Source organism: Gymnoscopelus microlampas (assembly GCF_963454915.1).
Source record: "Gymnoscopelus microlampas genome assembly, chromosome: 10".
NCBI classification, from domain to species: Eukaryota; Metazoa; Chordata; class Actinopteri; order Myctophiformes; family Myctophidae; genus Gymnoscopelus; species Gymnoscopelus microlampas.
The window spans coordinates 17375417-17391003 of record NC_139947.1 but is presented as its reverse complement, the minus strand read 5'-3'; the positions used below and the strand labels follow the sequence as shown (position 1 = coordinate 17391003).

Below are 15587 nucleotides of genomic sequence, written 5' to 3'. Positions count from 1 at the left end.
AGCCACTTAGCAGGCAATTGAGGGACATTGACAGTTATCAGCTGTGGGCTGACGGACACTCGGGCGTGGCCCCCACGACCCAATCCCTGAGCGAACAACGTCATCAACGGCCAATCACAGAGCAAGGAGGGCGCGGTGCCCTGTGAAACAGCCGCTTCATTCAAATAGCAATTGAGGAAGGAAAAGGTTGAGTATTGTTTGTGGCAGCGGTGCAAAGCGAGTGCAGTGGGGCGGACAGAAGGAACCGAGGGCGAGCACTCACATGATATAGACATCAGTCAGACTTCACCCTTTTAATGGCCAGCCGGGACCGCTACACGTATATATACTTGTGCGCCACTACATATTTATATATATTTTATTTATTTATTCCATAGATATGGACCCCTGGACCCCCCCTGGCGCCGTCACTGGCCTTGGATCAAAACGAGGCGGGAAGTGCGACACTACCATTCTTACTCACATATTTACATATGGATAATTAATGCTCATTACAGGCCTATATATTTATTTTACTACTCGAGCACTATCGTTATCATTCACTCATTCACTTCCGTTATCATTGTTTCCCTTCCATTCTTTCGGACTAAACACAACCACAACATATGTCACTAACCACACAAGCCACAAAGTGCGCGATTAATTTACAGATGGCGTAGGGCAGGCTACTTTTCATTGCTCACCACACATTTGCCTCCTCGGAGCATAATTAATTGCGACCAGCACAAACTCACCACATTACGTGGAGACCCTTTCGTTCCCTTTAGCGTGCCCACCGCCGAGCAGCCTCTAACACTGCCGGTCGTCACTCAGTCAGGATTGCCAGGTTTCGCGCGAGAGAAACAAGCAACCCGCTACATCAATTTTGATGAGAGAGATCAAAGCTAAAAACGTGGCGAATGCATTCAAATAGCCTAGTGAAATTGGAACATCTACAAGCTCATGAGGGGTGTGAGCTTGCCTTGTAGATCTACTCATGGCTTTAATAGCTACACTAATGATGCCCAAATAACTAATACTCCAGGCACATACATACATATTGGTCAAATAGAGATGGTAAAATCAGGCAAAAATAAGAATGTATAATTAAAAACCCGAATTAAAGGTAAGGTAAGTGATTTGCGTTGGTTAAAATAAGTGTTAAATAGCTCTATATTGTGATGGTACTCATTGCTATAGAGTGTTTGTTCAGTATTAGGAGTCTCCTTGTCTCTCGTGCTCTTTATTAAACAGAAAATGCATTTTCGTTTCAGTTTCATTTACAATTTTATCCAACCAGGACCGAGAACTCAATCAGGATACAGATTAAACCAGTGAAATTGGAAGTGATGACACTAAGAAATGAGCAGGCAAAATTGGAACTGGAACACTATACAAATGAAGCTTAAAAATGGGTACTTTCTCCTGATTGGCTGAGATTTTGACACCTACCGAGAAAAATATTTTCTGTTTATTAAAGAGCTGGAGAGACAGGGAGACTCCTGTTACTGAACAAACACTCTATAGCAACAATGATTACTATCAGAATATAGTATTTTAACCTTTTAACAAAATACTTTTTGTTTTAACCCAAAAATATCACTTACCCTACCTTTAAAACCAAAAAGAAAGTAACGCGCGCGGGTCACGCATGCACATGCGCTTGTGCATGTGCGTGCATGTGGGCTGGTTTTAAGTTGTGCTTGGGCTGGAAACTGTCATTCAGATCTGGCAACCCTGCAGAGCACACAGGGCATCTACAGCGGTCACAACTGCGAGCGAGTGGGGGAGAGAAAGCCACACCATATTTTGGAGAGGGAGGGACAGAAAGACAGAGACAAAACGAAACTTTTCCTCTACAGCGGTCACAGCCGAGAGAGAGAGAGAGAGAGAGAGAGAGAGAGAGAGAGAGAGAGAGAGAGAGAGAGAGAGAGAGAGAGAGAGAGAGAGAGAGAGAGAGAGAGAGAGAGAGAGAGAGAGAGAGAGAGAGAGAGAGAGAGAGAGAGAGAGAGACTCGCCTTCTACTGCACAGTGCGCACGCGCCGGCCTCGTATTTGGACAACACAACACAGACAGCTAATCGGCTAGTAGCACTAGCTGCTACCTCTTTCTTTTCTTCCTCTTCTTTGCAAGGCATCCTGCAACAATTATGCGAAAAAAAGGACATCATTGACGAATGACGAGACGGAAAAGGCATAGGCATGTGGCAGGTAATGTGTTAGCCTCTGACTGAGACTGTTTTAAGACGTTTTAGACCACGGTTCCTCAGCATGCCATCTCTCTGTGTGTTGTGTAGCCCATGGGTTCTCAAAGTGAGAACAAAGTCCTTGAGGGAGTTCCAGGGGGTCCCCAGCTAAATGATAGATTAGGCACCAAATGGAGCCTTATGGGTCTACTCTGTACACTCTGAGTTAAATTGACATAGATTTTACGATATAAATTGGGGTCCAAGAGAGAGAAATGCCATTGAATGGGGGTCCGTAGCCCCTAATGCATATCAAACTGGGGGTCCTTGATATTTAAATGGTTGAGAATCACTGCTAGAGCCGTAAAAAATCTTCTCTTATGGGGGTCCATGGCATATCTTTTCTAATGGGGGTCCGTCCGTGGGCTAATAAGTCTCAATTTGGGGGTCCGACATGAAAACGTTTGAGAACCACTGGTGTAGCCTGAGTGTTCTTGTAGACAGAGTGTGTGTGGGGGGAGGGAGGGAGGGAGGGAGGGGGCAGGGGGGGATTACTGCCGCTACAAAGTCTTTGCAGATCACAGCTGACAATTGACAAAACAAATATTATCTATTATCGGAGGTATTATTAATGTTATTGGTTTCATCGGGATGACGTATATACTTATTGTGCGCCACTACATATTTATATTTTATTATTTATTCCATAAATATCTTTCATAACAATTGGGTTTGTGGTCAGGGGGGGCTTAGGGGAAGCTAAGCCTTCACCAGGGGGTGCTGACGACCCCCCTGGCGCCGTCACTGGCCTTGGATCAAAACGAGGGGGAAGTGCGACGCTACCACCACACATTCTTACTCACATATTTACATATGGATAATTAATGCTCATTACAGGCCTATATATTTAGTTTACTACTCGAGCACTATCCTATCCTATATTACATTAGCTCCGTTCCGTCAGCAGAAATAGGACATCCGGCTTTCAAGCTAGCAGAAATAAGGTTTCCGGTTGCCTTCAAAATAAGATGGTGCATTTTTTATGTTTTTTAAAAGACACAAATCTATTTTAAAAATACATTTATGATGTATGCCTTTTAAATGACTCATACTAAAACACTTCTAAGTGGCAAATAAAATTAAAAAAAAGACACTTTTTTTTGGAAAATACATTTATGATGTACAGTATGTCTTTTTAAATGACATACCATTGACTTTAGTGGTGGAGGTGTAATAACTCCGAAAAAGAACGACTGTCCGTATCGGTGGGGAATGGACCCTTGGGTTTGCATGGGCCCGTTTTAAGGATATATCTTTTGGTGTTGGCGTCCTCAACATTTTCACAGAAATTAGCACGATCAGTCGGAAAGCACTCCAGGGGAGTGCTGTCATCATCCATGGTCTCAATTTCACCCATGGCATGAGGAGAAGATCTGCACTTTCACTCCCAGTGTCCACTTCTTCCACTTGCAGTGTGGGTGAGGGGAGGGGGAGCTGCTGGTCCAACACCGGGCCCGCATCCTCTCCTAATGAGCAGCTAGCATCTGCCGAGTCCCTATCATCATCATCATCATCATCATCGTCACTAAGAGACAGAGAGAAGGACTCTCAAGTAGGGCTCGGCGGCTACTATAAGAACCATAAACAATTTAATAACTCATTTTCTTGTAGACAGTGAGTGACACCGACAGTCATACCTGTTAATCTGGCTCCTGTGTTCCCTTGACCCAGATGCTGGTATGCAATGATGTCGGGTTCAGGCTCATCTACAGGTGGACGAGGAGTAGGTCGAACAAAATAGCCATCTAATTTGGGAAGTTTAGCATTTGCTTGTTCCCTTTTTTCCTTTTCCTTGCGCTTTTTATTACCACTTTTGTGTTTATATGCATTTCCACTCATGATTAGGCCGTGCCGTAAACAATGCTGAAGGCTACCTGTCCTGGCTTGTGTTGACAAGTGATTGATGATGACGTACAGGTCACGGGTGGCAATATACATACATTTGGAGATAAGATAATGAAAGCGATTGTGATTCATTTGTATATTTGCATTACTGTGAGTGAAAATAAACCGACAACACGCAACATAACATTTCAATATTATTTTATTGATGATAATGCTTTAAATGAGAGGCGTAGAGGCGGAGCACGTCCATGTGATCTGACGGCCCGGGCCCTCCAGGGTCGCGGGCCCGTAGGCGGCCGCCTCCCCGGACGCTCCGCCACTGTCATGAGGTGTCAACGATGATGAGTGATTAAATTGTATTTGTCTCTGCCACTGATCAACGAGGCCATAATCAAGTCCAGAATAAATTAGCATTGCTCAGGTGCCACACCCAATAATGGGTGTGGCTTAGCCTACAGTTGGCTTAAATAGTTCACCTTGCTCTCTGACAATTCATTTATTTTCAAAACTGTTGCTGGTAACTTGTCTTTGATATGTATTATGGTGTTTTATGGCAAGCGTGTAGAGGGGGTCTCCCCGAACGCGTGCGTATGTCACAAGTGTTGGCATCCCCAGCCGTCTCCGGTCCAGTGTCCACTATTGTCTGAAAATGGCACTTTTCTGACCTCTGACCTCACTGGACGGTCCGCCACACTTTTTTCTACACCTCTCCCGATTAGCGGATAGTGTGGCGGTGTAGAGGGGGTCTCCCCGAACGCGTGCGTATGTCACAAGTGTTGGCATCCCCAGCCGTGTGTCCAATTTCTATAGGCTATGCACTCCTTTGAACAGCATTTATCCATTTAGATACATTTTTAATGTTTTAAAAAGGTTTTTGTTACACAGAAACATAATATGTGTTGTATAGCTTCGTTTAAATGCTTAATTTATAGTTTTAATGTGCAAATGAACCGTTTTTCAATGGTTTTCAATGGGTTCTTTTTACTCTAGAGGGTACTCTTATTCTGAAGAGATCGTAGACCGGAAGTTATTTCTGCTCACGGAACACAGCTAGAGCCAGCTCTACTCCAGTCGACGCTGCTTCTCCACAGACACATTCTTCCACTTCTACAACGACCAGCAACACCTCTTTGCCATTGCACCGTGTCTTCTGCTTCCCAACTCCATTCAGGTCAGTACCACGCTAATAAACTAACGCTGTACCTCATAACAACACGATTTTGCACCGTGTCTTCCACTTCCCCACTCCTTTCATGTCAGTACCACGCTAATAAACTAACGCTGTACCTCATAACAACACGCTTTTGCACCGTGTTTTCCGCTTCCCCACTCCATTCAGGTCAGTACAATGCTAATAAACTAACACTGTACCTCATAACAACACCCTTCAGAGCATCCTACTTTAGCACAGCTGTGTTTCATCACAGCCATTCACGTTCACTTCTGCTTCCCCACTCTATTCAGGTCACTGCAATGCTAGTCTCGCGTAGCCAGACCCAACTGAAAATGAAAAACAGCGACCTCTGCTGTTTGTTCTATGTCTGTTGGGTCTGGCAGGAAGCAAACGTAACACCAGTGCGCAAGGAAACCGGGGTTTGTGTCTGCCTTCAGCGCATCACTTCCGGTTGGTGCGACTATGTTTTCATTCCCACTAACAATATTTCTACACGGAACACTAACACCACTTCTCCCAGAGAACATGGATGGTTTTGGTTATAAGCCCACTTGTTTCTATGATGAAAGAGTAAGTTAAAATGTGAATATCTTTCCGTGGTTTTGTCTGCTCCGAGGACGCTATTGTTAAATTAGTTTCGGTTAGTTTCGAGGGGGGAAGGGTGGACGGACACGTGAATCCCGCCCACTACATTTGATTGGGTAAAGCGCGGCCTGCTTCCTGATCTGAAGGCACACCCACTTGAAACCAATGCGCACGGGTTGTCAACACGGCTACCGACAGATTCCAACGCAGAGCAGAATCTGTTCTTGAGAGATTACTACAATGCTAATAAACTAACGCTGTACCTCATAACTTCTACCACTTACCCCACCGAAATTCTAACGTCGGCCACCACCCCCCCTCCGCACACCACTGTTTGTTTACTCCCCCCCCCCCCCCCCCCCCCCCTCAGTGTCTGTCGACAACATTCCTCATTCCTCCAAGCCAGCCCCTGTATCGCCCCATGTATACTATGCACGCTTTGCTCACCACACATGCCAGAATGTATTTACAAAACACATTCACACCAACGCAATTTACACACATCACCTCACACGCACTCTGTGCCCCCCCCCCCCCCCCCACTTACTGCACCTTTTGTTTCAAGGTTTCACAGCACAGCTCAAGACTTCTTTCTTCACTCTTGCTTTCAGTTGCTTTCTCTATTCCCAATCTCTGTGCTCAAATTCATGTCTTCATTGTTTGCCTCACTGCCTGTTAAGTATTGTTTTAGCCATTACTTTTAAGCCATTGTTTTCTTGGCCCCTCCTTCACTTTGTCATTCCTAATTTTTCCTTTGCTGTTTGTTGCTCTGCAAAGCACTTTGTGTCACGAAAGCTGCTACATAACAAACACCATTCTTACTTTACTATTACACATTACAAGGTCTCAAACCACACTTACAGTGGCTGACAATGTTCCCTACTTTATAGTTCACCACGCCTCCCCACAAGTTCAGGCCACAACCACCTGCACGTCCACAACCACGCCAAAAACACACCACCACCACCATTGCCACTACACCGCTTACAATAGGCCAACATGGCAACGCATCACATTCCAATCACTACCAGCTGTTCACCCCGGCAAGCCACCAACAGCACGCAACATCACAGACACGACGAGCAGCACCACCAACAACACATGCCTCCATGACGACCTCACACGCAGCTTCAGCGCACAACGGTAATCATTTACCCACACTAATCGTTGTTTATTTATTGTTACCATTAACTGTTGTTTCTTTATTGTTACTTATTCTGCCCTTAATGACCGTAAACACACTGTCTTTAACAGTACTTTCGCCTGCTATTTCCATCTCCCATCGTTGCACGCCTATGCGTCCAATAACTGATCCACAAGCTCCTAAGACGTAACTTCACCTACTGCTTCTGCCCTTTCTGCACTTTGCAAAGACAACGCACTGTTTACAGCCACGTTCAGCGTCTCAAACTCTTTGACTTTCTACTACTTTTCACGTCACTCTACTCCACATTCACGACATTCAGCTGCCCCCACCCCCACCCAGCTGCTACACTCTCGCTGCATTATTGGTTTGCACATTTACCTGCCCACTCTCACTCAATTGCTCCATTGCCTACACATTAACAATTCCAACTATGCTCCACATTGACTTGCATTGCACGCTGCAACATTGGTGCTCTCACACTCACACTCTTAACACACATACACACGCACACTACCCTCCTACAGCCAATACACAACACATCACAAAACCCTGCAGTATCAGACTCACCTTCCTGTTCAATTGCCTCACTGGAGCTTTCTTTGTGTTCGTCTACCTGCTAAAACACTGACTTTCACAGCCCTTCAAGCAAACAATGTCAGTCAATGGGGAGCATATTTGTTATTACCCATTTCCAACCAATGCCACAACTGCTTTAACTTTGTTGCACACCTTTGCACTTACAACACACCAAGCTATCATACACACAACTCACACTTCCAGCACAGTGCTCTTATCATGTAAGTGCAACCCCCCAAATTGGTATGTTTGTGTGCATGGGGAAACCATTGTTTGCTTACTGCCTCTCACCCCCCCCCCCCCCCCCCCCCGCAGCTGTATGTGTCCTTCACATTCCTCATACACTCTCATCCCTACCCCCTTCATGCTTCACCTCTGTGGCCTGCTACTGTATCTTTGAGTCAGGGACCTTCACATGCAAATGTCTCTGCTTCTTTCCCCTAATCACTCACCACCACTGCTGACATCTACACTGTAACACCCCTTCTAATATTTCCCCCGACAATTATTGTGCCTCACACATTTCTAACCTTCCTTTTCCAGAACATGCTGTCATTGAAGGTGACCCGGCCCCATCTACATCCAGTGCTGCAGCACAAACATCTGACCAACGTCACACACAGCGACGGACTGGCCCAGATGCACGTCAAAAGGCTCGCACTGCACAAACACCTGCCCAGCGTGAAACACGGCTACGGGCGCGCAGAGACTCATATCATCAGGCTCGCGTTGCACAAACACCTGACCAACGTGACACACGGCGACGCACTGGCAGAGATGCACGTCAACAGGCTCGCACTGCACAAACACCTGAGCAGCGTGAAACACGGCTACGCGCTCGCAGAGACGCACGTCATCAGGCTTGCGCTGCCGAAACACCTGACCAGCGTGAAACACGGCTACGGGCCCGCAGAGAGTCATATCATCAGGCTCGCGCTGCACAAACACCTGACCAACGTGACACACGGCTACAGGCCCGCAGAGACTCATATCATCAGGCTTGCGCTGCACAAACACCTGCCCAACGTGACACACGGCAACGCACTGGCAGAGATGCACGTCAACAGGCTTGCACTGCACAAACACCTGACCAGCGTGAAACACGGCTACGCGCTCGCAGAGACGCTCGCACTGCACAAACACCTGACCAGCGTGAAACACGGCTACGCGCTCGCAGAGACGCACGTCATCAGGCTCACGCTGCCGAAACACCTGACCAGCGTGAAACACGGCTACGGGCTCGCAGAGACACACATCAACAGGCTCGCACTGCCGAAACACCGGCCCAGCGTGAAACACGGCTACGGGCTCGCAGACAAGCACATCATCAGGCTCGCGCCGCACAAACAAGTGTGTTCTAATTATTATTCTTAATTATTATATTATAGCTAGATAACAGCATTATACATTGTCTTCATTATACAAAAACCTGTCAAGTGAATTTTAACATTTTTATAATAGAAAACGAAATATATTGAAAGGTGAAACCCTAGCCCTAACCCAACATAATATTTTAAAAAGTGTTTACATGGATATGAATGCATTACAAGTCAGCTATGAGCTGGGAGAAAAAAAATATATAATATATGATATAAATATAATATAAATATATAATTACTTGTAACTAAAGATAAACATATCCAACTATCTTCACTTCTCAGCTCGGCGCCTTGAGGACAATCGGCAGAGAATAAGACGGAAGCAGTTATTAGAGAACCGCCAGACCTCAGGTATATACTCTCTAAAAATAATACCCTTCCATTAACAAATGTGTACAGAAATACTTGATAAGACACACAATCAACAGAAATCACAGTCTCGTAAATGTATTGTATTTTCTAAATGAATTCCTATACAAGCCTACCATCGTATGCTTTAATTTTTAAATATGCTTTATTTCAACTTTGAAACCCTAACCCCTGATCTAATCTAACCCCAAAAGCCATTTTATTTTCATCATAACACTATTCTGGGATGGTACAGAATGAGAAAAAGATATGGCTCGCAACTCACTTTTGTGCTCCAGGTTTTATTCAAACAAAACAGCTCATGATACGACGTTTCGACCCTTTCGGTCTTTTTCATACTTGAAAGTTGCGAGCCATATCTTTTTCTCATTATTACTGTTTTTACAGTTAAAGCTCAGCACCAAAAGAACGGAGGATGTGCGTTATTTGTTTTTTCTGAAAGTGCCTGGCCTGCCCACCACCACGGAGGTTGTTAGTTTTAATCCACCGTGGTGCATCCGGCTTGGTCAAGTGTCTATACGAACAACATAATTGGCTCTTGTTTTTCTAATACATTCATTTGTCATCTGCTATTTATGCTTCGGGCAAGTGACCTTATACTTGTCCAAAGGGCTTTTGAGGCCTTAGTGTCATCCCATGAATATTTCCTACAAAATAGTTTATTTTGTATAGAGTTTGTGAGATATGCTGCCAACAGACACAAAAACAAACATAACCTCCGCCCTGCCTTTGTCCTGGTGCTGTTAAATATCAGAAGAAGACTTTACACCCTCTACAGTTTACAGTTTAGGCACGCTCTTAATCCAGAGCGATTTACAGTAAGGCAAGCTCTGAAAGTATATTTTCACATGGATATTTTCTATGATTAATTGGGTATATGATCAAAACACAACTATCCCCAATACACCATCATTGAAACTGTCCAGTTAAATTAATTTAAGGTTATATATATATTAGGGCTGGGACTCGATTAAAAAAAAAATCTAATTAATTAGAGGCTTTGTAATTAATTAATCGCAATTAATCGCATTTTAATCGCATATCAATATTTGACCTGAGAACAGTGAAAAGCATTTTTTTCAAATGGATTTTGGCATATGTCTTTAAGTACAAGTACTCAAGAACTGTACTTAAGTAAAATTTTGAGGTATTTGCACTTGACTCTCGAGTATTTCCAATTTCTAATACTTTTACTTCTACTCCAGTAACTCCACTATATCTCAGAGGCAAATATTGTACTTTTTACTCCACTACAATTTTTTGAAAACTTTAGTTACTTGTTACTTTGTAGATTTCGATTATTATTATAAAACATACCATGTAACCATGTGAAAGTAGCAGATCTACAAGCGCAACGCATTGTGAGCTTGTAGATCTGCTATTTTCCACCACTGGAGGCTGGTAAAGGGTGTCGTTGTTACTGTTGTTTTATAGTAGTTTAATTAATTATTAATAAAAATTGCGCGCATGTGACCCGCACCGCATCGTGGAACTCCCTCAATGTTAGTTGGAGTATGTACAGTATGAATTTACCATTATGTTATATTGTTGTGTTAGCACAGTAAGTGCGGAACAGTTTTCAATTACCTTATGTGCACGCAATGTACTGAATTCTTCATTCAGTGCACAGTGATTGTAAGCAAAATGGGAAAACCATTTAGTAATTGAATAAAAACAAATACTTCTTCCACCAGTGTTACCTATATACATTTGTGTACAGGACAATTGAACGTGCTAGACGAGAAGAAAGAGCATCTACCCATCAATGTAGTTACATACAAAGGTGTATTCTGATGGAACCTGACGTCTGAACAATGCAATGTTGATACATTACACAAGAATGAGAATGGTGCTGCATTGACTAGCAGTATACACTTATACTGTATGTTGGTCTGTTTACTGTGAGAAAACAACACACACACACAGAGTAAACAGAGACGGCATATGCCACATGCTGCTACAGTGAATCATCGGTCGCTGCAAACCGACAATCACAACAAATGAGGTTGTGTGTCTGTCTGTCTGACTGTGCTTATATGTTGTGCGTTGCATCGCGTTTAGGCCTCATAGCGGCCCGAACATCTAGTTAATTACATTTTATCCAGTTACAGATGTTATCAAATGTAACTCAATATCAAACAACACAATCACATACCTAAAAGAATCGCCGGGTTGATGTGTTTATTTTTGGCTTATGACGCAATGCTAAGATGACCCTATGGTATTTTCATGCTCCGAATGACACTTTGAATCGTCAAATGTCAAGGGGCAGCCCTACTGCAGTATTTACATAGCCTGGTTCCAGACCATAGACCCCGCCCACTCTCTGAGTGGACTGCTTCTCTTGGTCTGGTGTCATAATGTGAGCCTATGGCTTTTCACGTTGAAGAAAAACCTGTCAAATCAGAGTCGGAGGTGGGAGTGGTCTAACGACAAGCCAATCAGCAAATATCTGTTAAAACAAGCTGTGCGATGGCATCAGATGTAAAATGGTAAATGGTGCATTTATATAGCGCTTTTGTCCAAAGCGCTTTACATTGATTGTGCCATTCACACACACATTCATACACCGATGGCGGAGGAAACCATGCAAGGCACCAACCTACTCATCGGGAGCAATTAGTGGTTCAGCGTGTTGCTCAAGGACACTTCGACACTAACTCTGGGGTAGCGCCCCAGCCCGGGATCGAACTGGGAACCTTGTGGTTTCCAGTTCACTCTACCCCTGAGCCACTGCTGCAAGATGTAGGCGGATCCGTGGATCTCTTGTGATTGGTTTAGGGAAATTTGAATCCCCTCCCCCTGGTAATCGCGGACACTGCAGCCAATGTCAGACTGAGGCTCCACGTAGCTTCAGGCTGATAATCAGGCTAGTATTTACAGTAAACGCGTACATGCCATTTACTGATTTTGCACTTCTGCATCTGAAAAATGCCTAAATTGTAATTTGAACATTGTAATCAGCAGGACAAATCAGTTACCAGGCAGGCTGGGAATCGGCTTGAATCTCCTGATGGCCAAACTGGACCTGGCAGTTGCTGTTGATGCCCTGCATAGCAAATATATAGTGTATTAGAGGTTCGGGCCGCACACCTACGTCACACTGATCTCTGTATCTGTCATCAGAACATGCCCATATATGGGAATGCCCCCTTTTGTGCCATTTATACAGTATGGAGCTGGCTGATTTGTTTGCGCCTGATCCCATGATGACACAACTGAGGTTAGACAACACACTCCATATTTGGGCGGAGCTGCACTCGGAACTCCTTATATGGCTATGAATGAGTCACGGTGACACGAGCATGACGTCAGAGGTCCGTCACTGGGGTGTGAACCCCAGACAACTATTCAATTCAATTCAATCTTTATTTCAGATCCAAAGGATAGTCTAAAAGCACACCAGATGCGAATTGATGCAGGAGTGAGCCCCTACCAATGTGACCAGTGTGGGAAAGGATTCGGCATGAAGTCTTCTCTCAGAATCCACCATAGAAGTCATACAGGAGAGAAACCCTACCAGTGTGATCAATGTGGTAAAATGTTCAGTCAAATGGGTAGCTTAAATGCACACCTAAGAATTCACACAGGAGAGAAACCCTACCACTGTGACCAGTGTGATAAGAGTTTCAGTACTGTTGGGAGCTTAAGGACTCATCGCCAAGGTCACACTGGAGAGAAGCCATTTAAATGTGTATGTGGAAAGAGTTTTAGATCCCGTTCAGAATTAAAACTTCATCAGCGTATCCACACAGGAGAGAAACCTTTTGATTGCAAACGATGTAAAAAAACGTTTAGATGGAAACAAAATTTTAGGACTCATCAGTGCCAGTGGTGGAAAAAGTACTCGAATATTTTACTTAAGTAAAAGTACCAATACTGCAATATAAAAATACTCTGTTACAAGTAAAAGTCCAGAATAAAACATTTACTTGAGTACAAGTACAAAAGTATTGGCATCAAAATGTACTTAAAGTACCAAAAGTAAAAGTACTAAATGTTTGAAAATAGCCTAGGTTTAAAATAGGTTTAAAGTGGTTAATGTATGTTTCATTATATCATAATTTATATCTGAAAGGTAACTAGTAACTAAAGTTTTCAAGTAAATGTAGTGGAGTAAAAGTACAATTTTTGCCTCTGAGATGTAGTGGAGTAGAAGTAAAAGTATTGGAAATTGGAAGTACTCAAGTAAAGTACAAATACCTCAAAATTGTACTTAAGTACGGTACTTAAGTAAATGTACTTAGTTACTTTCCACCACTGACCATAGGGAGGTTATGTACAAGCCTTTGGGCTTCTAAACTTCGCCTGAAGAATAATGTTTGAGTAATATTTTCAGCCACCATAGTTGTTTGGTTTTGTTTTGTCTGTTGAACAAAAAGCAACATTACATTTACATTTGTATATTATGTATCTTGTGATATGTTTCCCCTGTGTATGAAATGTGCTGTACAATATAGTTCCATACCCCATAATGTCAATGTCCAGCATCATCTTTTTAGCCATCATAGTTATTTTGTCTTATATTGGTTTAATTAAAATCAACCCGTGTACCTGTATATATCTTGTGATTTTTTCCCCCTTCTATGAAATGTGCTATAAAATACTATGTTTGGACTTGCCTTTGCTTTACTTTTAAACCTGATTCTATCCTGTTGCTAATGACTCAAAGATATATCATTTTGTTAACTTTTTAACTGCAATACCATTCAAATGGGAATATTCAGTGACTTAACTGATATGGGAAGGTGTTGACTGTTGAGTCTATCCCACACCCGTAATACGCACCTGGGAGGGTAATGTGGTGAAATGGCCCAAAATAAATTACAGCCAAATGTGTTCATACTGTAATTAATGGGAAATCTGAAAGGCTCAGAAGCATACCAATAGCATAACAATTAGGCTACTTTTAATGCAATAAGTCAGTGTTACAAATGTCCCTGTGACTGGAGCAAATGTAACGTGTTTGCGGGCAATTGTAAAAATAAGTAATAACCCACTAAGAAGTCTCTCTCTCTCTCTCTCTCTCTCTCTCTCTCTCTCTCTCTCTCTCTCTCTCTCATATAATGAAAAGCATTCTAATCTTAATTAGATTTTTTTAAATTTAAATGTACCTTTACTTCATAATTTTGTGAAATATGTTCATTTTCTAACATAAAGGTGCAATAAGTGGTTAATCAAGTGTCTAATCAAGTGTTTGTGATATTCTTATCTGAGTTCAACAGCAGGAAGAACAGAACCCAGACACAGTCAGTGCTGTGAGATGAACATATATGTCAGTCACATTAATACATCCAAATCACTGCTCGGGGTTATTAAAAGTATAGAAATATTGTTTCTTGTCATCTATCTATTGCCTACAGTGTGCCTAAACATGCATGTTGAATTAGAATAATCATGACGTTTCTTTCCATGGAATCTGAGCATTATTTCCAAGAGGTTTGTTTTGGCACTGACCTCTGTCATGGTTCTATAATTTTGTGTCTGTATGACTGTTGTCCTGTTGTATGAATATTATAATACACTAGTGATCCATAATTGCCAAAAAACAATGTCTGTAACTGTCCAGTAATTATGAAGTATTATAATACTGTATAAGTAAAGCTGATGGTCATAAAGAATTACAAGGATTTATGAGTTCTTACAACTATAATTATACTGCGTTATAAGCAGATTAAAATGCAGATGTAGAGTAAGCTAACTTCTTAGCTCCAACTGCAAGAGACTTGAATTTGTACTTCCATGTCCTGTTGTTCTCATGTCTTAATAAATAAAGTACATCAATCAATCAATCAGACAAGTAGAAAGGTGTGCTCAGTAGATCACAAATCTCTGCCAAGAGGCACACCCTAATAATAATCGCGATGTATGAAGTTAAATTTAGACCTAGAGCCCTGAAAGAGTAGCACGTCGGCATGTGATTAGCAGTTGTTCATCGTCTCTAATGTCTTCCTCCCTCTCTCTGATACACATTCATTGTCTGTCTCCATCTTTCTCCCTGGTCTGGATGTGAATGGGGTGGTGTGTGAGTAGCAAACAGCACCATGCAATGAGAGGAAGGGACATACTGTACTAAAGGATTCTTATTCTTAACATATTACAATGTTATAGACCAGTGGTTCCCAGCCTTTTCTGCATCAGGCCCACTTGAACATCTCAAAAGCGTTCACAGCCCTCTCATCTGATCACTTAACATGGCAGGGATGTGCACATTTTAATATTGATAATAATCAAACATTTAATTGTATTTAGATGTGCAATATTATTCACTATGCATTTATCAAAGTT

The 15587-nt window shown here is 42.7% G+C and overlaps 1 protein-coding gene across 1 annotated transcript; it reads left to right on the top strand.

Annotated features, from left to right (window-relative positions):
* Positions 1 to 2059: 2059 nt before the first annotated feature.
* LOC311053570 (uncharacterized protein) lies at positions 2060 to 12799 on the top strand. The gene is made up of 5 exons (XM_084069180.1): positions 2060 to 2189; positions 5060 to 5240; positions 8095 to 8901; positions 9213 to 9281; positions 12677 to 12799. Exons 3-4 carry the CDS (start codon positions 8098 to 8100, stop codon positions 9243 to 9245), a joined length of 837 nt encoding a protein of 278 aa, XP_083925306.1. The 5' UTR covers positions 2060 to 2189; positions 5060 to 5240; positions 8095 to 8097; the 3' UTR covers positions 9246 to 9281; positions 12677 to 12799.
* Positions 12800 to 15587: the final 2788 nt, after the last annotated feature.

Excerpts from the sequence above, each read along its gene's own strand:
- LOC311053570 (XM_084069180.1), top strand. The coding sequence starts at position 8,098 with ATGCTGTCATTGAAGGTGACCCGGCCCCATCTACATCCAGTGCTGCAG. Across the intron at positions 8,902-9,212 it reads GGCTCGCGCCGCACAAACAA|CTCGGCGCCTTGAGGACAAT; the intron begins GTGTGTTCTAAT and ends TTCACTTCTCAG.